Source organism: Neoarius graeffei, chromosome 22, assembly GCF_027579695.1.
Source record: "Neoarius graeffei isolate fNeoGra1 chromosome 22, fNeoGra1.pri, whole genome shotgun sequence".
Taxonomy (NCBI): domain Eukaryota; kingdom Metazoa; phylum Chordata; class Actinopteri; order Siluriformes; family Ariidae; genus Neoarius; species Neoarius graeffei.
In genome coordinates, this window is record NC_083590.1 from 6,607,879 (window position 1) to 6,632,983 (window position 25,105).

The 25,105-nt window shown below is 44.5% G+C and overlaps 2 protein-coding genes across 4 annotated transcripts in view; both read left to right on the forward strand.

Annotated features, from left to right (window-relative positions):
• Nucleotides 1-2,990, forward strand: part of xpnpep3 (X-prolyl aminopeptidase 3, mitochondrial) — a 33,030-nt gene extending 30,040 nt beyond the window's left edge. For both annotated transcript variants that reach the window (XM_060904266.1, XM_060904265.1), the window contains 2 exons: nucleotides 922-1,042; nucleotides 1,254-2,990. In XM_060904266.1, the coding sequence (XP_060760249.1) occupies nucleotides 922-1,042; nucleotides 1,254-1,426 (294 nt within the window). In that variant the 3' untranslated portion in view covers nucleotides 1,427-2,990. The remainder of the gene's footprint in view (nucleotides 1-921; nucleotides 1,043-1,253) is intronic.
• Nucleotides 2,991-5,247: 2,257 nt separating this feature from the next.
• The window catches only part of ep300b (E1A binding protein p300 b), an 86,877-nt gene continuing 67,019 nt past the window's right edge, over nucleotides 5,248-25,105 (forward strand). Inside the window, exons 1-8 of one of the 2 annotated variants that reach the window (XM_060904268.1) lie at nucleotides 5,248-7,000; nucleotides 9,052-9,449; nucleotides 12,557-12,721; nucleotides 19,347-19,545; nucleotides 20,661-20,774; nucleotides 20,881-21,069; nucleotides 22,789-22,897; nucleotides 24,052-24,183. In XM_060904268.1, coding sequence (XP_060760251.1) covers nucleotides 6,907-7,000; nucleotides 9,052-9,449; nucleotides 12,557-12,721; nucleotides 19,347-19,545; nucleotides 20,661-20,774; nucleotides 20,881-21,069; nucleotides 22,789-22,897; nucleotides 24,052-24,183 — 1,400 coding nt within the window. In that variant the 5' untranslated portion in view covers nucleotides 5,248-6,906. The remainder of the gene's footprint in view (nucleotides 7,001-9,051; nucleotides 9,450-12,556; nucleotides 12,722-19,346; nucleotides 19,546-20,660; nucleotides 20,775-20,880; nucleotides 21,070-22,788; nucleotides 22,898-24,051; nucleotides 24,184-25,105) is intronic. The other variant, XM_060904269.1, reaches the window with a different exon arrangement.

The following is a 25,105-nucleotide window of genomic DNA, read 5'->3' on the forward strand; positions in this document are numbered from 1 at the left end:
AGGTTCTAGAGCAACATATGCTCCCATCCAGACGACGTCTCTTTCAGGGAAGACCTTGCATTTTCCAACATGACAATGCCAAACCACATACTGCATTAATTACAGCATCATGGCTGTGTAGAAGAAGGGTCCGGGTACTGAACTGGCCAGCCTGCAGTCCAGATCTTTCACCCACAGAAAACATTTGGTGCATCATAAAATGGAAGATACGACAAATAGACCTAAGACAGTTGAGCAACTAGAATCCTACATTAGACAAGAATGGGTTAACATTCCTATCCCTAAACTTGAGCAACTTGTCTCCTCAGTCCCCAGACGTTTACAGACTGTTGTAAAGAGAAAAGGGGATGTCTCACAGTGGGAAACATGGCCTTGTCCCAACTTTTTTTGAGATGTGTTGTTGTCATGAAATTTAAAATCACCTAATTTTTCTCTTTAAATGATACATTTTCTCAGTTTAAACATTTGATATGTCATCTATGTTCTATTCTGAATAAAATATGGAATTTTGAAACTTTCACATCATTGTATTCCGTTTTTATTTACAATTTGTACTTTGTCCCAACTTTTTTGGAATCGGGGTTGTAAATACATTACAAACTGGGTGTTTTATTTATTTATTTATTTATTTATTTATTTAGCATCCAATCTAATGATGTAATTTGTGTACCAGGGCTGACTTTTTTTTTTTTTTTAAATATTCCCATTCTGCTCTTTTGTATTCTTGGGCTGTCTCCTTTGTCTGTCTGTTTTTTCCATCTCTTCTCTTCTTTTCCTCACTTTCTTCTCTCTCTCTCTCTCTCTCTCTCTCTCACTCACTCACTCACTCACTCACACGCACGCGCCTTGCATTTTTGTCTCTTTATTAGCTCTTTGTCATCTGATTGTTTACTCTCGTTCTCCCTGCAATCTCTGGTCCAGACTGCGCGGCGTTACTGTCCTCATCATGTAGGTCATTACCTGGGTATGGATGTTCATGACACTCCTGAGCTGTCTCGCTCTCAGCCCCTGCAGGCTGGCATGGCCATCACCATAGAGCCTGGTGAGACACACAGTCTTGCACACTACATGTTTTAATCTCAACACTGAACTCTGTGAACTGTTTCTAACAAAAGTATCACAGAAGGTAATGATGTCATGTCTGTGCTCATGATCAGGAGATTTTCAGTCCCACAACTGACACACACACACTGCTGCTTTTCGCTTATTACCTGATTAAAAAATGTTTATTTCACGTTCTCACTCTCTCTCAGGTCTGTACTTCAGCGAGGATGACGAGTCGTGTCCACAGCTCTTCCGAGGTCTTGGTGTTCGCATAGAAGACGACGTAGTGATCCGAGAACAGGGCGGTCCCCTGATCCTGTCTGCACACACTCCAAAATCAGTGTGTGATGTGGAAAGGGCCTGTGCGCACTCAGAGGGATGAAGGAGTGCTCCTGGTTCTGCATCACCTTTCAGTGTTTAGTACTCTTGCCTCAGGAAGCTACAAGCGTGACGAAGCCGAGCACTGGAGACACGCCGTAACTCACTGACCATGTGCACCATGGGGGGGCGGGGTGTAAAAATGGATGTGAATTACCTCGTCTGGATCTTTTCTGGAATTTTTTTCCCAGACATATTAAACTTGTAATTTTTCAGAAAAGCGTTGTTTACAGGTTTCCATACTAATGCTTTAATTAAAATTGAAGCATGAGGGGTGAAGCCGGTGTCCTGTAATAAGATTCGTTCTAAAACTCGCATGCAGACGGCTGAACGTCCACAGCTCGGCGTCACACACGTGAATTTATTTATAGGGACACTACAATTATAATTCCGACGTTGTGAATATAAAGTCAGGCTTTATAATAACTGTATTTGTTGTTATATGCCTTCTGATTACAAGAATCTTCAGGAGGATGAGGATGGGATGGAGACAAAGTGATGGAACCCAAATTAAATAAATTTCTGCGATTTTTAATTTTCTGCTTCCTGGAGGATATCGAGCAAGATGACCAGAGTTCATGAAAACAGATTGCGTCCTTTATTTCCCTGAGAAAATTTCACATTTATCACTGATTAAACTTGCACTTATTCCCAATCCTGCTGCTTTATATTTTTGCGTGTTTCCTGCTCGAACACTTTTTTTAATGTAGCAGCTCATTAACACAGCATCTGAGGTAAAGTCGGTTCTGCTGTGGTTTTACTCCGAGTCGAATATTCCTGAGGTAACGCTTCTGATTTCTGATCTAAATGCGTCGAACACGGGGTGGAGGAAACCTGGGTGGAAATTGATACGAAATGTCCAACAAAATCATTTCTGCTTAAATATAAACAAACTAGCAATATGACAGGAGCAATTTGTGAAAGATGCAACAACAATTAGTGAAATAGGAAAAAAAGATTCGTCCTTGGTTGGTTCAGCAACACGCTGCCATTTTGGTTTTCTCTACTCACGGTATATGAGCTGATATCCGAGTAGTAGAGTAGCCAATCAGTGTGCGATTGCTCATATCCAGTGAATGTGGATAGAATATTTCCCCATCTTTCACTCTGATGATGTCACTCCCAGTGTTTTCCTACTGACTAAGCGGCCGTTGTCAAAATGGCAAACCAGTTCAAAATTACTTTGATTAACTTGCGTATTTTTTTTTGTGTGTGGAGGTGTCCGTATAATATAAAGAAAATATTTAGTGTATCTTCTTGCATTGAAAAATATTTCACTTGTTTGCTTCGCTCACTCCTGAATTATATTCACCACTCGAAGAGAAACTTAACATATATATTTTATTATTTTTTTTTTACCCCACTGTGTAAGGCCCTGGTCACATTACACCTTGCGATGGGTTTGCGAATACTTGGCAATGAAAAATTGGTAGTATCGCCACCAGTTATGAGATGTACAGAGTTTCGTGCATTTATTTGTTGTGTCTCCACCTTGTGAGTGGACAAAAACGTTGTAAAAACTTTCAATACATGTATTAAAATGTGGTGGTGATGTTTTTGTGAACAAACTAAGCAGTGGATACTTGCAGATGGGTTGCTTGAGGAGGCATCGCCACCAAGACGCATCATTTTCATCGATAAATGATCGCGAGCTGTAGTGTGACCGTAGGCTATATTATTATATATATTGTCAATAACACTGTTTTATCTGTAACCTCTTATTCCGGGCGGGGGACAAGCTGGAGCTGACCATGGGCGAGAGGCAGGGTACACCCTGGACAAGTCGCCAGCCATCGTAGGGCTCACACACACACAGAGACGCAAACAACCATTCACACTCACGGTCAGTTTAGAGCCACCAATTAACCTAACCTGCATATCTTTGGACTGTGGGAGGAAACCCATGCAGACACGGCGAGTCAAGTTTATTTGTGTAGTGCTTTTAACAATAAACATTGTCGCAAAGCAGCTTTACAGAATTTGAACGACTTAAAACATGAGCTAATTTTATCCCTAATCTATCCCCAATGATGAAGCCTGTGGCGACGGTGGCAAGGAAAAACTCCCTCAGACGACTCGAGAGGAACCAGACTCAAAAGGGAACCCATCCTCATTTGGGCAACAACAGACAGCATGACTATAACATTAACAGTTTTAACATGAAGTCAGTTTCGTTGATGTTATAAACTCTTTGTTGATGTGCAAAACTGTTCATGACAACTGCAGTCCTCAGCCGTAAAAGCATTACTAGGCCGTCATCGGCCGCTGGGTTCGAACCCAGAACCTTCTTGCTGTTCACTATGCCGCCCAGTAACACTGTACATACTGGAAATATATCCTCACTCATACTGTCGTTAGATGTTAATTAGATTTCATTGGCTTTGCATCTTCACTCTGTTTAATAACTATAAAATTTCATCTCATTATCTCTAGCCGCTTTATCCTGTTGTACAGGGTCGCAGGCGGGCTGGAGCCTATCCCAGCTGACTACGGGCGAAAGGCGGGGTACACCCTGGACAAGTCGGCAGGTCATCACAGGGCTGACACATAGACACAGACAACCATTCACATTCACACCTACGGTCAATTTAGAGTCACCAGTTAAGGCCAATTTATGCTGACAACCCAGTCCTCGCAGATGGCGTCGCAGACAGTGTCTGCGTAGCCCCCCCACCTTCGCAGACGCTCTGCGCGCACCTCCCAAAAATTGTGACCACCGCAGAAGCCTCGCAGACAGCGTCGCAGACAAGAGGGCTCTGATTGGTCCACTCTACATCCGCTGTACACGCACTTCCGCTTCCCTACTTTCCCGGTTTGGTTTGTTTTCACGACCGCCATTTTTACAAACACGAGCAAAGATGGAGCAGCACGAAGGGCGGTTGATCGAGGAAGTGAGGAAGTACGTACATCTATACGACTCCAGTTCTAGTCATTATAAGTAACCGGAGGATAAACACTCCACTAACCGCACCCACCAACTACTCCTAGCGACTTCGCGCCCCCTTGCGTTGTGGCGGTGAATAACATCGCGCACTCCTATTACTCCCCGCTCAACAATAAATTACAACTGTCTGCGAAAAGCTATCTGCGAAAGCCTTGTCGCAAGAGCATGCAGAGGCCTTTAACCTAACCTGCATGTCTTTGGACTGTGGGGGAAACCGGAGCACCCGGAGGAAACCCACGCGGACACGGGGAGAACATGCAAACTCCACACAGAAAGGCCCTCGCCGGCCACGGGGCTCGAACCCGGACCTTCTTGCTGTGAGGCGACAGCGCTAACCACTACACCACCATGCCGCCGAATATAAAATTTATTTGACTAAAAAAAAAGTCATAAGTATTTGAACGGGTGCCATTGTGTAATACATTTTTCCTGCACCGTGATGTCGGAGTGAGATGGAGAAGGCAGGAGGAAAGCAGGATTTTGAGGGTTGATTTCAGAAATGGAGCATTTTTATCATGTGTAAAGAGAACCTTAGATTTGTCCAGGGCAGCTCAGCTAACAGCTAACCTTAACTGTTTCCTCATGAATTTATTTATTTTTTTAAAAACTCTTATAATATGATGAAATTTGAAGAGAATTATTGGAACTGTGATGATATTTATGGAGGAACTGAGAGGGGCCTGTGAGTGACGGTGCTGCTGTTTCATCACCTCAGTGATTTCTCTTCAGGGCCAGAAAAAATAAAAACAAGTACAAAAATAATAATAAAAAAAGACTTAAAAACCCTAAAATATCAATCAAGGAGCTTTCAAATCCGAAATAATCCGGGAAAAGCCGAGCACCGACACCGGATCCCCCTCCTTTTTCCCCTGTAATGTACCTCCAACCCTCCCTCTTTCCCTTCAGTGCCAAAAGGAGGAGAAACAACAAGCCGCCATTTTGTTTTGTGCGGCCAGAGGAGCGGAGGAGGCACGAGAGGCAGACCGAGGAGAGCCGCTCCGAACCCGGCCACGGCGCGCACAGACACCCGCTGTCTGCTCAAAGAAGAGGAGGAAGGCGAAAGGACGAGGGAAAAAACACCAAAAGAAATGAGGAGATAAATAAATAAAAAGAAAGAAAAATCACTCGGTGAAAATCTGAAGAAGAGGCGGAAGGGGATTTAAAAAAAAAAAAAAAACAGGAGGAAAAAAAAAACCCCTGCGGTGGGGAGCAGAGAAAGAGGAAATACACACACAGAGAGAAATATAATCCCCTTTTACACTTTTTTTTTCGTACAGAATGGATGCAGTGGTTGTGAAAGAAATGAAACGACAGAGGACGGCGTAAAAGTGAAGGACGTCCACAACAAAGTGAAGAAAAGAAGTGAGAGAAAGAAGAGAGAAATGAAGGCGCAGGGGGTCACGGCACCAGAAACGCCTGGGGCGCGTTTATCGAACCCTGAAATATCACGGAGTGCGTCTGGGATCTGATCTAAAACCTTCGCCGTGAATGCGTCTGCATTCGGTCTCCCCCTGGTTCCGCTCAGTCGATGTGTTTTTCCTCTCTACCTGATTGCTCGAGGATTTGTTCCTCATTTCTTGCACTTGCGAGCTTCATTAGAGTTGGCTTGAACCACAAAGTGAGCAGATCCATCCAGCTCTGCCACGGCTCTTCACCGTCCACCAATAACACTACTGCAAAAAAAAAAAAATCCTTATCAAAGTAAACGAGTTATCTCGTAGCTTTCTTCTTCGTACCGGGCCGTCAGATCCAGAACTCGGAACGATAATGATGTCTTTGCGTGCCTGAAGATTGGACGCAGGAAGACGTTTCTTCTGAGATCCGTGTGTGTGCGTGAGAGATGCGACCCTACAAGATTTCCTCCATTCCGTCACAAAAACACTAAAGTGCATTCACGAATGCGAGTGTTTATGGAGTTGGTGGTGCACCCAGACGGTTCTTCAGCACTTCGGTGGGATTGCGTGCCACTTGGGTTATTTTATTAGTCCCGCAGAAGCACGGATGACTTTTTATCTGGACTGAATCATGGCCAAGTTTCTTTGAACAGTGTGGTGTGTGTGTCAGTTACGTGAACTGTAACTTTTGTCTATTTATAACTTACGTATTGCAAAGTCGCTGTATCGATGAGGCAAGATTTGAGGACGACTTCTGGAATCGAACGATTATTTCAAGAACTAAGGTGGAGACAGATGGCGCCGAGTGCCATGGAGAATTTCAGGATTGTGGACGTTTTCAGGACCACTGCGTGAAGCGAATTTCATGTCCCGGACACCGAATTTAATTTGAGTTTCCTGACAATCCATAGTTTGATTGGCGTCCCAACGAAGCTCCAGCATTCAAAAGAGTATGATAATCCAATGAAATAAATCTGCAGGACTTTGGAGTGATAATCGTGGAAATTTCAGATTTGACCTTTCCTCTGTTGGTCCTATGAAAGTGGACAGAGTTAAGAAATTCCTCAAACGTGTATGCACTCGGACAAGGAAATTATCCAATCCTGAGTGGATATTTATGCTTTAATCCAGAATCGGTGAATAAATATGGCTGATAATGTTTTGGACTCGGGGCCGTCTTCAGCTAAAAGGCCTAAGTTGTCCTCTCCTGCACTGTCTGGTTCTGCCAGTGATGGAAATGGTATAGTAGAGTATACTTTCCTACTTCTTTTCAGACCATAGCTACCTCTCAGCTATCAACTCCTCGTGATCTGTATATAACATCTTTATTTAACCAAGTTGCTTTTGCATTTTCTTACAGTAGCTGTCCAGGTGACTCCTCCCAATTAGGCCCACCCACCTTCCCAAATTTTAAAGATGGTGACCTATTGGAACACTGCACATGATTTGGATGAGAACATAGTTAATAATTTCTGCTAGCAGCGTTGGCGCAAATTGTTACTCACTCAGGATCTTTTGACTTTTTCTACTTATTATTATTACGTTTTTTAGGATCCTATTTCTCCCGCAGTTTTCAACCTTCAAGCAATCATCACCAAATTTCACATGAAGAATCCCTCTGGGCTGAATTACGTTGCTATGACTTTTGGTGCTGATCTGGATCACTGATCCCGAATGAGCCATGAAAAACGGGAATTTTTTTCAATCACTTATAACTCTGTCAATTTTCATGATTTTTTTCAATCTTTTTTTTTTTTTTTTAATTTTGTTCAGGGCGGCAGGCCACAACTTTTCCTCACTAAGCGTCATTCTCTATCTCTTACTGTTCCAGATCTGTAGGGTACGGTGACCAGATGTCCCGGTTTGTAACAGCAAGCGCAAATTACTGTGACTTTACTCAGTCTCTATATTGTTCCATGTTACTGCATAAAGTTTAATTTTAATAGTACTATTTTACAAAAGTGTAAGTGGCAGCGTTATCAGTGTTTTAAGATTGCAGTGTTTTTTGGGTTTAAATTATTCGTACGATTGTTTGCAACCAATTATCATAAAACCAAAGGCGCTTACATTTCCAAAACTTGAATTCAGACAGAAATTCTCATCATAGTCCACATCTGGCGCACAATTTGCACATAAAATGCGCAGACGTCTCCAATGAGAGTGATTTAACAATCATTTTTTGCCTAATTTCTCGCGAACATTCATGCTGTTCTGAATAAAGGTGCCCATTTCAGCTCGTTTTTATCTATTGTTACTCTGTACCATGTGGTTATTATTATTAGTATTAGTATGTTCATGTATTCAGTGCTGTGGACAAAAGGGTAAAGTTACTCCAGGGAAGAGGACACAGCCGAGGTAGTCTGTACTGTAAGGACAGCCGTCTAAAGGTCCCTTATTTTTCGCCGAATTGGAAAAGGCAGTGATGGAAGGGCGTCTGGAGTCATTAGATATTTTCATAGTACAAGTTGTCATGATATGATATTTATATTTGTTAACAGGGGCCGACAAAAAAGTTGTGCTGAATTCCACATCCGTTTAAATATCTTTTAATTAAATATCTACGAATATATATTTTATATAACGATACCCGTGATGTCTCAGAATTGCACAATGTGGCGAAATTTATCAGAATATTGAGACATTATGTTGTCCAGCATAAGATGATTGTACACGTTTAATACGTGGTATATGAATGACATTGTTATCCCGTGTGTGTTACAGACCAAGAAGGTCATTTCTAAATAATTCTAATCAGTTGTTTGATCATGAAGTTTCGTACCATCTGTATACACTCACCGGCCACTTTAACAGGAACGTGTTGTTGATTCTAAGATCCCTGTTCTTGGCTGCAGGAGTGGAACCCAGTGTGTTCTTCTCTCTCTGTTGTATGCTGAGATGCTTTTCTGCTCACCACGGTTGTAAAGAGTGATTTATATGAGTTACTATATCCTTCCTGGCAAAAAAAAGACAACAAACCTCAAACCAGTCTGTCCATTTTCCTCTGCTCGCACTTATCAGCAAGTCTTTTTGTTTACTTTCCACCCACAGAACTGTTGCTCACTCACTCGATGTTTTTAGTTTTTCGCGCCATTCTGAATATTAACTGAAGCTGTTGATTTGTATCTGCATGATTTTGCTGCTGCCGGGATCAGCTGATTAGAGAACGGCATCAAACAGAACAGCAGGTGTACCTGCTGGGCATTCCTAATAAAGTGGCTGGGGAGTGGATACAGATACAGATTAGACATCCCACGTGATATTTAAAGTTTATCGTGCGATTCTCTTCCTCAGACTTCAGTTCCCTCTTCGACCTGGAGCATGACCTCCCTGATGAGCTCATCAGTTCATCTGACTTGGCGTTGCCCAACGGAGGGGTCGAGGTGTGCCAGCCGTCCTCCCTCGGCCCGGTTCAGGACACAGCAGCCAAACACAAGCAGCTGTCCGAGCTCCTCTGCTCCACCTCGCAGCAGCAGCAGCAGGCAGGTATGATGGCGCCAGCCGGCTTTAACAGGCCAATGATGGCAACGCAGAAAGGAAACATGCAGACGCAAGGCATTATGGGAGGGCAAGTCATGAACGGGGTGCCCAGGATGGGTTACATCAACGCTAACCCTGGCATGAACGTGGCCGATCCTCTGCAGCAGCAACAGCAGCAGCTCCGAGCTCAGCAACCCGGAGCTGTTAACAAGGTAAAGTACATTAATACTGCCGTTAATCATAAACATCACCGGGGTCCGAGCACCTTTCGGTTTATCTCTTAAAGGAGAACTGAAGGCAAATTTTTGATCATCAAAATTCTATTTCTCTCATTTTGTTAAATATCGGAATGCATGTTTGATCGCTATTTTGTCGCTGCTATAGCAAGTTCTGAGTGTTTGAAATATGCTCTGTAATATATCAGTCCGTATGGCAAAGCAACGGCCGTAAACGAGATTCGCTGAGACCTGTGCGAGACATCGTAGGACGGAAGTAAAACATACAGCGCAAATCAAAGTCACCAACTGTGTCAGAAGTCGCTCACTCGTTCACTACTCCCTACTCACTATACAGGGAATTACTGTATAGAGGACTACACAGTGAGCTCATTGGTAAAATGTAAAAGCGCTTTCGGACACTACTCCGTCGCGCTGGTATTTACGTCATTACTGTCGCACAGTTAAAACGTGCCAGATCAGTCGGCTGGTGGGTTTCAAAATAATAAATACACGCGTGTGTTTTTGTGATAAATCCATATTATACTGAGCGCATTTCCCACATTAATCAATACAAAGTACCTGCAGCTTTCAGTTCTTTTAAATCAAGGCTGAATACTTTCTTTCTTCTTCGCTGCTGCCTTTTACGAAATCACATTTGAGACTTTTTTAATTTGATTTCTTTCAGCGCGACCGCAATGCATGATGGGATATATTGCTTTGGTTAGTGACCATCGTTGTGCACTACTTTTCGTGGTGCATTGTGGGATACTTTGAGTGCGCTATATAGGGTGTAAATAATCCTCACTAAGGTTTCGTACAGCACTGCAAAATGGCGGCGTCGCTATATAGTGCCCTGTATAGTGAGCAGGGAGCGATTTCAGACACAGGGTTCGTTAAAAGACGCGCGCGCCCTCTTTCGAATGCTGATGTAATCAAGCCGGAAGTTTTGTTTGTTTTGATAGCGATCAGGAAAGTTTGAAAAAAGTAGGCAGTAATCGTCATTTAAACTCGTTTGGAAAACAGTTTTCAAAATGGCAGCACTGACACACTATGGAATGAATTTTGTGCCAAAATGTTCATACAATACTTTTGAAATATCAAACAAAAACGACAAATCAAAAGACAAAAAAAAGTCAATTTTTTTTAGACTGGCAAACAAATTATTCGTGTAATCGTGCAAAATATCAGTCTATTACTCTTCAGAAGCCTTTTATTTTTGTTCCGCGTCTTTCTCAGTTTTCTCATCTCATTATCTCTAGCCGCTTTATCCTGTTCTACAGGGTCGCAGGCAAGCTGGAGCCTATCCCAGCTGACTACGGGTGAAAGGCGGGGTACACCCTGGACAAGTCACCAGGTCATCACAGGGCTGACACATAGACACAGACAACCATTCACACTCACATTCACACCTACGGTCAATTTAGAGTCACCAGTTAACCTAACCTGCATGTCTTTGGACTGTGGGGGAAACCGGAGCACCCGGAGGAAACCCACGCGGACACGGGGAGAACATGCAAACTCCACACAGAAAGGCCCTCGCCGGCCCCGGGGCTCGAACCCAGGACCTTCTTGCTGTGAGGCGACAGCGCTAACCACTACACCACCATGCCGCCCCTTTCTCAGTTTTGTTTGCCGTAATTTATTTTGGTTGCGATTCCAGCTTTCTCGTTTGCGCTCCCTGACTTTTTGCTTGCAGTTTTGGCACAAACTTCCCGTGTGGGTGGGCTGTCCAGGAATGCATTCCCATTGGCTAACTTGTGTTTGACTGACAGCTACGCTCAGCCATTCCCTACTCGGATTCTGGCGGACTGTTTGACGAGTGACCGATCCATTGACGGTAAACAAGGATCGAGTGGACTTCAGTGGCGACTATGATATTGAATTAATTCAACAAAGTGTAAGTGCGGGACAAATGTGTTGTATGTGTTGCAGTAGTACAAAATCCAAGTAGGAAATGGCTGCAACAGCCTCCGGGGGAATGGCTGAACGTAGCTGTCAGTCAAACACAAGTTAGCCAATGGGAATGCGTTCCTGGACAGCCCACCCACACGGGAAGTTTGTGCCAAAACTGCAAGCAAAAAGTCAGGGAGCGCAAACGAGAAAGCTGGAATCGCAACCAAAATAAATTACGTCAAACAAAACTGAGAAAGACGCGGAACAAAAATAAAAGGTTTCTGAAGAGTAATAGACTGATATTTTGCACGATTACACGAATAATTTGTTTGCCAGTCTAAAAAAATTGACCTTTTTTTGTATTTTGATTTGTCGTTTTTGTTTGATATTTCAAAAGTATTGTATGAACATTTTGGCACAAAATTGATTCCATAGACACATGGCTGACACGTCACGTTTCGAAGTCTCGCACAAGTCTCGTGAAGATCGCGTGGATAAGCGACGCCTGCCGTGGACCAAACAAACTAAATTCAACACGGCTAAAAACCGAATAGGCCGATAAGTATAATATTTAATTGCAATTAGTTGCCGATACGAGTCACGATATAAGGTTACTAAAACCGAAAACGTAATTGAATAACACACTAATTAAGAAATAAAGCAAGTTTTAAAAATGACTTCAGTTCTCCTTTAAGACTAGTGAATAGAGCCACAAGCAATTATCGGGGTCCAAGGTTTTTTTTTTTTTCTTTTGTTTAGACATATCTTCACCTGTCAATCTTTCAACATATTAAATTGACTGTATCTTTAAGATTTGGTCACATTCTTAAATGCAGTGCATTTCTTTGCTAATAAACCCGACTGTATCTGAAATCATTTTGCCCCGTGAGTGTATCCGTGAGTGTATCCGTGTTTAAACTGCACATTCTGACTTTAGGAAGGTGATTCTTTGCCTTTGTGTTTTTGCTCATTTGTCTTAAAGGTTCAGAACTAATAAATATAAAAACCCAAGTAAAGATACGAATGCTGGTATTTGTCTAATAATATCAGTTATATTTCTCTCTCTAGCACTGGGTCAAGCCTGTATGTTTTATTGTCATTTATTTCATTATACTTCCATTGCAATACAACAACATGGTTATTTTTGAGTGTTAAACTGATCGATATACATCTCTCTCTCTCTCTCTCTCTCTCTCTCTCTCTCTCAGATGAACATGATGGCTGGTGCTGGCTCTGCCCCATTCATGCCTTCCTACTCCCATAGTGGAGCTCAGTCATCTCTTGCCCCGCCCCTTCAGAATAAAGCGTCTCAGAACGTCTCGCAGTTCAGCGTGGATCAGAAAGCCCAGCCTGGTCAGAGTGTCCCAGGCCTGGTGAGCTGCATCATGGGAAATGAAGGGTTTATTATATGTATACATGTTTACCCAGGGTGTGATTACATGTGGAAAGTGTGAAATAGTGATGTCGTATGCACGAGTGAACGACTCATCTTGTAGCTAGCGGGTGAATTTGGGTTCATAGGTTGACCAGGCGCTGGTCCAGAATTATCTGCAGAATGGAAATTAGATTAATGCGGACTTACCAACCCTCTGAGAATGAACAGTGGTAGATCAGATTGTGTTACACAGTTGTGTCTTTGTCGGGGTCCAGGGCCATGGCCCCCTCCCCTGGAACATTTTGAAAAAAAAAAACGGTGCATCGAGTGCCATATTTGAAGAAAATTGATGGAGAGGTCAGACTAACATACTGTACTTCACAAAATCCATGTTTCTCACCTTCATCTCGATTCTTTGATGTTGGAGAATCTGACAACCTTGAAGTAAGTCGCTTTAAACTTGTCAGAGCAAATCTTCTTTTTTGTCTTCAGAGTTTTCATTGTTCATGATCACCAGAGTGTGTTTGGTTTTTACACAGATTGGTGTGATTTGTTGTAATATGTGAGCTCGTTGCTGATTGGCTAGAACCATAACGAGATCCAATAGAATAGCGCGATACAATTTAGATTCAACATCATGATCACTACTGCGCCGTTCCTTTAGTGCTTGGCTTCACTTAATGTGACTGTTAGACGCTGTGTACTTGTTTCCCCTGACCGTGAACTGGCCTAGTGGTTAGTGTGTCCGCCTCTCGGCTAGGAGATCGCAAGTTCTACTTGCGGTCGGGTCGTACCAAAGACCATCATAAAAATAGTACCTACTGCTGTCTGGCAAGGTGCTGCAATACAGATGCGAGTAGGGAGCAGGGCGTGACATGAACTTTTAAACCCACTTGCCCTGTGGGGAAAATGGGGGGGGGGAATTTCCACTCCTCCCCCCCCCCCCATATTATCACTTGCCCCCTATTTTGCTACTAAATTTTTACTATTTTTTACTACTTTTTACTAATTTTTACTATTTTGTACTAAATTTTTTATTCTTTTTTTTTTTTTTAGGAAAATCATAGAATAGTTGTGAATTGCAACATAAAATGAAGATCACACATTGAGTTGAAGTTTGGTTATCGATTAAGTTTATTATTAAGTTCGGTTATTGGTTACTTTTTACTTGTAACGGACAATAACAGTTTTATCCAAAATAGTTTTTCCTGCCTTAGTCGATTTATTTCCATTTCACATGCACGCAGCTGTTGTAAAGTTCAGTGTGTTTGTGTAGAACTCTCTCAGACTGTAGGTTCATTACCCCATAATGTAGAAATCATAAAATAGAAATCTATAACAAAGTTTGTATGAAGAAAACAATAGACTTTTGAACAGTACTGTGTTTGAGAATATTTATATATCTCTTTTTGTTATATCATCCACTTCTAGGTTTAAAAAAAAAAAAAACTTGTGCTGCATCATGACAGACAGGATAACGTTTGAGTTTAAAATGATTGTTTAGTGTGTAGGTTGTGGGTGTTTTATACAGACCTGGCAACCTGTTACTGAATCAGTGCAGCTGGTCTGTCATGACACAGCGTGCTTTTTTTTCTTTTTTTTTCTTTTTTTTTAAACCTAGAGCTGGATGATATAACAAAAAAAAAAAACCTGATATATAAATATTTTGCCCAGGACTGTGTTCCTCTGATAACAGAAACAGAGCTCCAGCGCTCTCTGCTCTTAATCTGTTCTGTTCTTTCAGGATTTATCGCGCATGTCGCTCCTTGTTGAGTTTTTTATGCCCGAGTTGTTTGAAACCAGTCTGGGTTTTCTCTGTCGAATAAGGAAGCGGCTTCACCTGTAAGAAACTCAAACACTTTGATGAAAGAGCTGACTCGAATGCGAGCAGAAAAAAATAAAACGAGATTCTTAAGCAAACTCTTCCATCCTCACTTCCGACTTTGCTTTTGTAAAATCCATTTTAAATATAATCGTGAATTTCTCTGGAGTTTTCAGGCTGAGCTGAGCTCCTCTCCTCGTATTCTTTAACCGCTCATTTCCTCGCTGTTCTTGAAGCATTTGCTTCCATTTGTTAACATTTTTCTTGATGGTGGGGAGACGGTGATGCCTTTTATCTGTTTCTCTGTTTGAAGAAGCAAGAACAGCGCAAAAATGAACCATACTGAAGACAGATTAAGCTGCTTGCATGAAAGACGGTGTCTGTCTGACCCCAGCTGTAATTATCACGTGATGCGTGACGTCATGCACAAGGGGTCTATAAACAGTACGTGTACCATACTACACCAGCCGGGGGGGGGATATAAAATAACTTACAAAGCAGTAAATGAAACCGAGACTAAGAAAACAGCCAAGACATAATGGCGGATACGTAGTGAGGGACACTTTTAGGAACTGAAATAAAAGATCAAAAAGTCTAATTTTTGTGGTGCTAGTTCGTAATATACTAGTGCATCTCAAAAAATTAGAATACCATGAAAAAGTTCCTTTTTTCATAATTTAATTCAAAAAGGTAAACTTTCATATATTCTATATTCATTACATGTAAAGTGAAATATTTAAAGCCTTTTTTGTTTTAATTTTGATGATTATGGCTTATAGCTCATGAAAATCAGAAATCCAGTATCTCAAATTATTAGAATATTCCCTAAGATCAATCAAAAAAAGGATTTACAATACAGAAATGTCCAACTTCTGAAAAGTATATTCATTTATACACTCAATACTTGGTTGGGGCTCCTTTACCATGAATTACTGTATCAATGCGGTGTGGCATGGAGGTGATCAGTCTGTGGCACTGCTGAGGTGTTATTGAAGCCCAGGTTGCTTTGATAGTGGCCTTCAGCGTATCTGTATTTTTGGGTCGGGTGTTTCTCATCTTCCTCTTGACAATACACCATAGATTCTCTATGGGGTTCAGGTCAGGCAAGTTGGCTGGCCAATCAAACACAGTAATATCATGGTCAGCAAACCATTTGATGATAGTTTTGGCACTGTGGGTAGGTGCTAAGTCCTGCTGGAAAAGGAAATCAGCATCTCCAAAAAGCTCATCAGCAGATGGAAGCATGAAGTGCTCTAAAATCTCCTGGTAGATGGCTGTGTTGACTTTGGACTTCATAAAATACAGTGGACCAACACCAGCAGATGACATGGCACCCCAAATCATCACAGACTGTGGAAACTTCACACTGAGCTTTAAACACCTTGGATTCTGTGCCTCTCCACTCTTCCTCCAGACTCTAGAACCGTGATTTCCAAATTAAATGCAAAATGTACTTTCATCTGAAAAGAGGACTTTGGACCACTGAGCAACAGTCCATTTCTTTCTCTCCTTAGCCCAGATAAGACACTTCTGACATTGTCTCTGGCTCAGGAGTAGCTTGATATTAGGAATGCGAAAGTTGTATCCCCTTTCTTGAAGATGTCTGTTCGTGATGGGTCTTGATACACTGACACCAGCCTCAGTCCACTCCTTGTGAAGCTCTCCCAAGTTCTTGAATCAACTTTTCTTGACAATCCTCTCAAGACTGCGGCCATCCCTGTTGCTTGTGCACCTTTTCCAGCCACCCTTTTCAGCAATGACCTTTTGTGGCTTCCCCTCCTTGTGGAGGGCATCAGTGATCATCTTCTGGATAACAGTCAAGTCAGCAGTCTTCCCCATGATTGTGGTTGTGTGTACTGAACTAGACCGAGAGATACACTGTGTTCATACTGTTTTACTCAAACTCGAAATGAAATATTCTAATATTTTGAGATGGTTTTTTTATGTTTTTGTACTGTATGCCATACTGATTAAAATAGAAAAATGCTTGAAACATTTTAGTTTGTGTAATGAGTCTATAATCTATAACATTTTCACTTTCTTAAATAACTGATGGAAAATATTGAACTTTTTCACAATATTCTAATTTTTTGAGATGCACTAGTATGCTCATTCCAACTTGCCTGGTCGGGCATGTCAGGGACACATCCCACTTGCCCGAATACGTGTTTCACTTGCCCCGGGCAATCGGGCAGTCCTGAATGTCGAGCCCTGGGGAGTCAAACTCTTGTGGTTACCACAGGACCCGCCCCCCACTGTAACCCTAGCTGTATATACAAGAGGCCGAGGGCTAAAGAAACGGAGATCGGCGCCGCCCAATGCACCTAAGGACATGATTAGTACTGGGATGGGAGGCTGCCTGGGAAGACCAGGGCATGGCATGACTTTGACTTGTCTCCCCTGTGATCAAAACAGCTGAAGCGAGATCAGAAGAGTGAATCCAGCAGTGTTCACTGATTTATTTTGTAGCACGGTAGTTTTTAAGAACTAAAATCGATTGGTGGGATTCACCTGTCAGACTCGGGAGACTAGCGTTGGTAAGTATGCTGATGTGAAAATGTATTGGAAAGTAAAACACAGCCCTCTTAAAATCAGATGTTTTTATGATGTAAAAAATTTTAAACCAAGATGTCAGATCATTTTCCATCTTTAATGTGCAACCAATAATATCATTCGGTATGATTAAGTACAGCAATCAACAGGACTCAAGCGAGACTCGTATAAACGTTGCGTAAGTGTGTACAGCCCTTAAATAATATTTTACTTACGCTCCTGTAGAATGTTGATTTGGTGGTTTTATGTTGTGTTCCTGGTGCCGTGTACAGTGGTTTACGTGGTAATGTGCAAGATGCCATAATCCCACCTCGGGACGTTCAGGATGTCCCACAGTGGAGGAAAAAAATGGGGATGTTCCCACAAAAGCGTGTTGTTGTTGTTTGCTCAATCAGAGCATGTAAAGCTCATTAAAAGCTACTCTCAGCTCCCTTTTATAGTTACAGACCTGAGGGCTCCTGGTTCTGTTCTACTGTCCTGATCCTCAAACATTCAGGCAACATTTCAGACTGAAACTGCAGCACAGCAGCAACAGCACACGAGTAACAATAGTGATAACTCTGACTCTAACGTTGATGATTAGCTTGTGAAAACAGTGATTATTATGGTCAGTGTAACAGATCTAAGCAAGTTCTGAGTCTGGAGATGAACTGATCTAAAGCCGATACTGCTATAAATACTGCTATACGAGTGGTGGACCTTCAGAGCAGGGACGCGGCGGAATATTGCAGCTGTGAAAATGTAGTTTTATTGGCGTATCCTCAAGATCTCATACATGGATAGAATTACAAATGAACAAGTTTTCCGACCCGTAGGCCAAAACAGACAACTCTTGACAACAGTCGAATGATGCCACCTCAAGTTTATTGGACATTACATAAGGAAAGGATGACGAGAAGAATTGATGGAAAGAAAGCCCAAGATCGTCAAAGAAGACTTTACTCGCACAACTTCCAAACCAGCCTTAAAAGTGCAAGTGTGCCCTGGAGTGCTGCTAGAACTCGAGAGAACTGGTGCCACATCACTCGAATATGGGTCGTCTCAAGCCCGGATCGGGTTCGGCAGTGACGGTGACTGCTATAAACTCATTCCGTAATAGAGAAGTGGAACTTTACCGTGTTCACACTGTGGGCATCCATGTTGATTTAACATCATTCCGTTTAAGACGACCCCAAGTTGAAGGAGCATTTTTGCTGTAATTCCACACTTGTAGGCAGCGAAGTACACGTTGCAACTCTGCCTTCGAGTGCAGAATTACTCCATTCTTCCTTCCAAAAATGCTCCAGATGGATCAGATTGCAAGCGGATCTCCTGTACACAGCACTCTTCGAGTCATTCCACAGACTTTCAGCAGGATTTAGATCTTGACTGGGCCATTTCAAAACACTGATCTTCTCAAACCGTTCCTTTGTTGGCTTGGATTTGTGCTTGGGGTTGTCATCGTGCTGGAAGGTGAACTTTTTCTTCATCTTCAGATGTCTAATAGAGAGGGGCCTGCAGGTTTTGTGCCATAATAGAGCGGTATTTTGAGCTATCCGTGATTCCCTTTATCTTGACTTGAGCCCCGATCCTCAGCTGAAGACAAGCAGCTGTGCAGAATGATGCTTCACCATGGGAACTGTGTTCTTTTAGCGATGAGCTGTCTCTTTTTTGGGCCAAACTATGGAAGCCATGTCCAAATGGTTAGAGAAACAGCTTTGGGACCAAAAGGTCATTGGTTTGATTCCTTGAACCAGCAGGACTGGTTCAAGTGCCCTTGAACAAGGCACCTAACCCCCAACTGCTCTGGAAAGTGGTGGTGGCGTACCTTGTGTCTGATTAGCCAAAGAAAAACTGATGATGCGATGATCAGTTCGGGCAAGAACCTGGCCACAACGTATCTTCTAGACATTAAAAAGTTCTACCTTGGATTCTTCAGACCAGAACATGTTTTTCTCCACTTGTTGATGATGGCCTTCCTGGTGTTCCATGAAAAAGAAATAGTTTTGTACCCTCGCCTGATCGATCCTGGACATGCTTTGTAAGCTCTCTGGCTTCAGCAGTTATTTATCACTGATTTCTTTTTTTACATCACAAAAGCCTGCAAGATTCACCAGGGTGTGGGCCTTATATTCTCTGGAACTAGCTTATGAGGCAAACTTGCTGGTGAACTATGCTACTGAGTGAACTGTCTGTGTTCATTAGTTAGTTAGAGGTATCATAACCTAGTGAGCGATAGCGAATAAAAAAATGTTTACTGTGTGTGCAGGCGGTGGCGCCCCCTGTAGCCGACCCTGAGAAGAGGAAGCTGATCCAGCAGCAGCTCGTCCTCCTGCTCCACGCCCATAAGTGTCAGCGTCGGGAGCAGAGTAATGGAGAGCTGTCTCACTGCAGCCTGCCTCACTGTAGGACCATGAAGAACGTCCTCAATCACATGACCCACTGTCAGGCCGGGAAAACCTGCCAGGGTCTGTCTCTCTCTCTCTACCTGTCTCTCTCACTGTCCTCAGTCACATGACTTTCTGTCTGTCTCTTTACCTGTCTGTCACTCTGTCTTCTTGGCTGTAGATCTGTCCATCAACCTGTCTGTCTGTCATACTGCATGTCTGCTGTCCCATTTGTCTGTCTCTCTTCTCTGTCTTTCTTTGTCTCTCTTGCTGTCTCTGAGCCTCTCTGTCTCTCTCTCTATCAGTCTGTCTCTCTGTTCTGTTTCGCAACAAAAAGTCATGTGATGGCCTTTAAAACACAATGATTAAAGTACATGTATATGCACACACACACACACACACACACACACACACACACACACACACACACTACTGCTCTGTATGTCTCTTAAACAGTCTCATTTTCATCTTTTAAATTTTTTTCCTTCTCCCCCCTCCCCCCTCTCTCTTTCTCCCCTCCCCCCTCCCTCCCTCTCTCCCTCCTCCCTCCCTCTCTCCTTTCCCCTCTCCCTCCCTCTCTCTCCCCCTCTCTCCTTTCCCCTCTCTCTCCCCCTCTCTCTCTCTCCCCCTCTCTCTCCCTCTCTCTCTCCCTCTCTCCCCCTCTCTCTCCCTCTCTCTCTCTCTCTCCCTCCCTCCCTCTCTCCTCTCTCCTTCCCCTCTCCCTCCCTCTCTCTCCTTCCCCCCTCCCTCACTCTCCCTCCCTCCCTCCCTCTCCCCGTCTCTCCCTCCCTCTCTCTCCCCCTCTCTCCTTCCCCCCTCCCTCTCTCTCCCCCCCTCCCTCTCTCCTCCCTCCCCCCCTCCTCCCTCCCTCTCTCTGTCCCTCTCCCCTCCCTCCCTCACTCTCTCTCTCCCTCCCTCCCTCTCTCCTCTCTCCTTCCCCTCTCCCTCCCTCACTCTCCCTCCCTCCCTCCCTCCCTCCCTCCCTCTCCCCCTGTCTCTCCCTCCCTCTCTCTGTCCCTCTCCCCTCCCTCCCTCACTCTCTCTCCCTCCCTCCCTCCCTCTCTCTCTCTCTCTCCCTCCCCCCTCCCTCCCTCTCTCTCTCTCTCTCCCTCCCCCCCTCCCTCCCTCTCTCTCTCTCTCTCCCTCCCCCCCTCCCTCCCTCTCTCTCTCTCTCTCTCTCTCTCTCTCCCTTGCAGTGGCTCACTGTGCATCGTCGAGGCAGATTATTTCTCACTGGAAGAACTGCACACGACACGACTGTCCTGTCTGTCTGCCTCTGAAAAATGCAGGAGACAAGAGGCACCAGCAATGTGCGTGTACACACACACACACACACACACACACACACACACACACACACACACTTCATTAATGACATGAAAGCATGTTAAAACATCTGTGATTCTCTCCTTGCAGCTCTGTTGGGTGGAGCCAGTGTGGCAGTGGGTGGGTCTGTGGGTGGCTCTGCCCCCTGTGCTCCTCCCTCAGGACCTAATCTGAACTCAGCAGGTCAGATTGACCCGAGCTCCATCGAGAGGGCGTACGCCGCGCTCGGGCTCAGCTACACAGGCCAGACGGGTCAGATCACACCTTCTACTGCCACGGGTGTGTGTGGGTGGGGCTACAATGAAAAATCCACATCAGTAGTTTTAACCTCCAGTGTTCGACTTTAAAGGAGAACTGAAGGCAAATTTTTGATCATCAAAATTCTATTTATCTCATTTTGTTAAATATAGCAATTCATTTGATCGCTATTTTGGTCGCTTCTATAGCAAGTTCTGAGTGTTTGAAATCTGCTCTGTAATCTATCAGTCCGCATGTCAAAGCAACGGCCGTAAACCAGATTCACGGAGACCTGTGCGAGGCATCGTAGGACGGAAGTAAAACGTAGAGCAGAAATCAACGTGACCAACATCTGCCAACGTTGTCAAAAGACGCGCGCGCCCTCTTTCGAATGCTGACGTAATCAAGCCGGAAGTTTTCCCTGCGTCCGAAATCACTCCCTACTCACTGTATAGTGGAGACGCCATTTTGTAGCACTGTCCGAAACCTTAGTGAGGATTATGTGGGAAATGCGCTCAGTATAATGTGGATTTATCACAAAAATGCACGCATGTATTTATTATTTTGAAAACCCACCAGCCGCCTGACCTGGCACATTTTAGTTGTGCGACAGTAATGACGTAAATACCAGCGTGACGGACTCATCCTTATCCTGTCGTCTTTCCAGCTCAGTTGGTTCGAAGTTGTATGGAATAATCTCCATGTCAGGTACGCGAGGGAGGCGGATGTATGTGCAGAAGGATACAGTTTAATAAAGTGCAGAATATATCTACAGTGAGACGATTTATACACAGGCAAGCAATCCAAAACGGCAGGCGAGATCACAAATGAGAATACAGGCAAACGGGTCGGTCGAGGTGCAAACAGGATATCAAAGGCTAAGCGAGGACAAGCACAAGAAACAGGAAATCAAGACAACAGGTAGAAAGGCTCGGTAATGCATAGCGCAATACTTCACAATGCAAATGCATCAGCACAGTCCTTAAATAGGCAAACACACAGCTCCTTAATTGAGCTCAGGTGCGCCTTGTTCTGGAGTCGACTCGGCGCGCTTTCAGGCGCGCACGCCACAGCGCACAGCACTGACACTCCATCACTGATGAAGCTGGCAAATCTCAAAATTAATCTGAATTGGAATGATCTGGCCGCTGTGTAAACAGTTTTCAAAATGGCGGCGCTGACGCTTCACGTTTGAAGTCTCGTACAAGTCTCATGAAGGTCGCGCGGATAAGCGACGCCTGCCGTGGACCAAACGAACTACATTCAACACGGCCAAAAACCGAAAAGGCCAGTAAGTGTAATATAATATGCCAATATGAGTCACGATAGACTGTAAGGTTAATAAAACTGAAAACGTAATTGAACAACACGTTAATTAAGAAATAAAGCAAGTTTAAAAATTACTTCAGTTCCCCTTTAATCAGTTTTCAAAAAGCAGGTCTGCTAAACTGTGAGGGTTAAAAGAAAAAAAAACAGGAAGTAACAACCACATAAGGAAAGTGAAAGATGTAAAGTTTGAGAGAGATGTGAGTCCGCATAAATTATTATTATTATTATTATTACTTGCCGTGTTGTAATAAATCTGCCATTAGGGGGCAGTAGAGCTTTATCACTGTGCCATTTATTCAGTTCTACAGCAAATTTGACCATTTCTATTTGAATTTTCCTCTTATATAGTTCTCTCTCTCTGATTGATCACATGATCATGTTCCTTTTTAACCTGAGTGGAGGGTGATGTTATTGGTCCCGTTGTTTCTATAGGTGTTAATCCGGTTGGTGTTAATGGCAGTGTAGGTGGTGTTCAGGCCCAAACCCAGCAGCCCAACCACCTCCCAGACGCTCTGTTACACCGGAACCTCACCACACACAGGTACGCCACTCACGGGTACGCCACCAGGTACACACGCACGGGTACGCCACGCACGGGTACGCCACCAGGTACACATGCACGGGTACGCCACGCACGGGTACGCCACCAGGTACACACGCACGGGTACGTCACCAGGTACACACGCACGGGTACGCCACCAGGTACACATGCACGGGTACGCCACGCACGGGTACGCCACCAGGTACACACGCACGGGTACGTCACCAGGTACACACGCACGGGTACGCCATGCACGGGGACACACACTGTACACACGCACGGGTACGCCACGCACAGGTACACCCACACGGGTACACACACGAGTACACCACGCATGGGTACACACACACAGGTACACCACGGACGGGTACACACACACGAGTACCACACGCACGGGGACACACGCACGGGTATGCCACCAGGTACACATGCTCGGGTACGCCACGCACGGGTACGCCACCAGGTACACCACGCACAGCTACACCATGCACGGGTACACACGGACAGGTACGCCACGCACGGGTACACACGGACAGGTACGCCACGCACGGGTACACATGGACAGGTACGCCACGCATGGGTACACACGGACAGGTACACCACGCACGGGTACGCACGGACAGGTACGCCACGCATGGGTACACACGGACAGGTACGCCACGCATGGGTACACATGGACAGGTACGCCACGCATGGGTACACACGGACAGGTACACCACGCACGGGTACGCCACCAGGTACACCACGCACAGCTATACCATGCACGGGCACACACGGACAGGTACGCCACGCACGGGTACACACGGACAGGTACACCACGCACGGGTACGCCACCAGGTACACCACGCACAGCTATACCATGCACGGGCACACACGGACAGGTGCGCCACGCACGGGTACACACGGACAGGTACACCACGCACGGGTACGCCACCAGGTACACCACGCACGGGTACGCCACCAGGTACACCACGCTCGTGTACACACGCATGGGTACACCACGCACAGGTACACATGCACGGGTACGCCACGCTGTAACGGCATACAGTCGAGATACATCTGTACCAACATCGTCATCATTCTACTGTGACTGGAGCAGTACAGCTTCTCATCCAGAGAATCCAACACCACAAAAATCTCTCTCTCTCTCTCAGTCTGATGAGTGACGGAGGAGGGGCAGGGCCTATGAGTTCTGTTCCTTTAGCCGCACCCACTTCTGCAGGAATGAGGAAGAGCTGGCATGAGGACATCACACAGGACCTGCGCAACCACCTCGTCCACAAACTGTGAGCGCGCGCACACACACACTCCTACCTTTATGGGGACTCTCACTGACAGAATACGTTCCCTTGCCCCTTACCTTAAAGTGCATATCACGGGTAAATTCAGGAGCAAGATCAATGTAATTCTCCTATTTTATATTAAACTTTGGTCAAATATCTGTAACATTCTGCATTCTCTGCAATTTGTTTACCTTGCGCAATACCAGAAAAATTCAGTTGAAATCGAGCCATTTGAGTTGAATTGGTCCGCCTCTGAAAAAACTTGGCGTTTGGATTTCCCGGCAAACATTGATTTTCGTGACGTCGCGTGCGGGACGCCTCCCTCTGAATCCTACGCCAGCGCTGGTTTGTTTATGAGAAAACGACCTGGTGGTTTTCTGCAAATTTCTTCAACGTTATCATGTAATTATTAAAACGGTTAACAGATGTATCGTAGGAGGGTGTAGCAACACCAATCACAATGGGATTAGTACTCATCGTTTCCCAAAAGACCGGACAATGAGAGAGAAATGGGAGCGCTTCATGCGAGGCACCCGGAAAAACTGGCAACATGCAACAGACTACAGCATCATATGCGGGGCTCGCTTCACAAGGCCCGATAACTTTGAGAACTATTTGCAGTGGGAAATGGGCTTCATGAGGCAACTTGATCTGAAAAAAGACCCAGTTCCATCTGTTAGAATGCCCAAAGCAACACCGTCTCCATCTGTGTCAGCATCACCAAAGGAGCCAGCCGTGTTCGTCTCCCCGACAGAAGGCGAAGTGCCGCATCCACTGAGGCTCTCGAAGCCAAGGACCAAGCAGAGCCGAGAAAAAGACCAAGAAAATCGGGGATTCACAAGTTGACTGTTGCCAGGGTAAGAAATAAGGGAGATTATACTCTAAATTAGGTGTTCCTGTGTTTGTGTGGTACACGGATAATGTT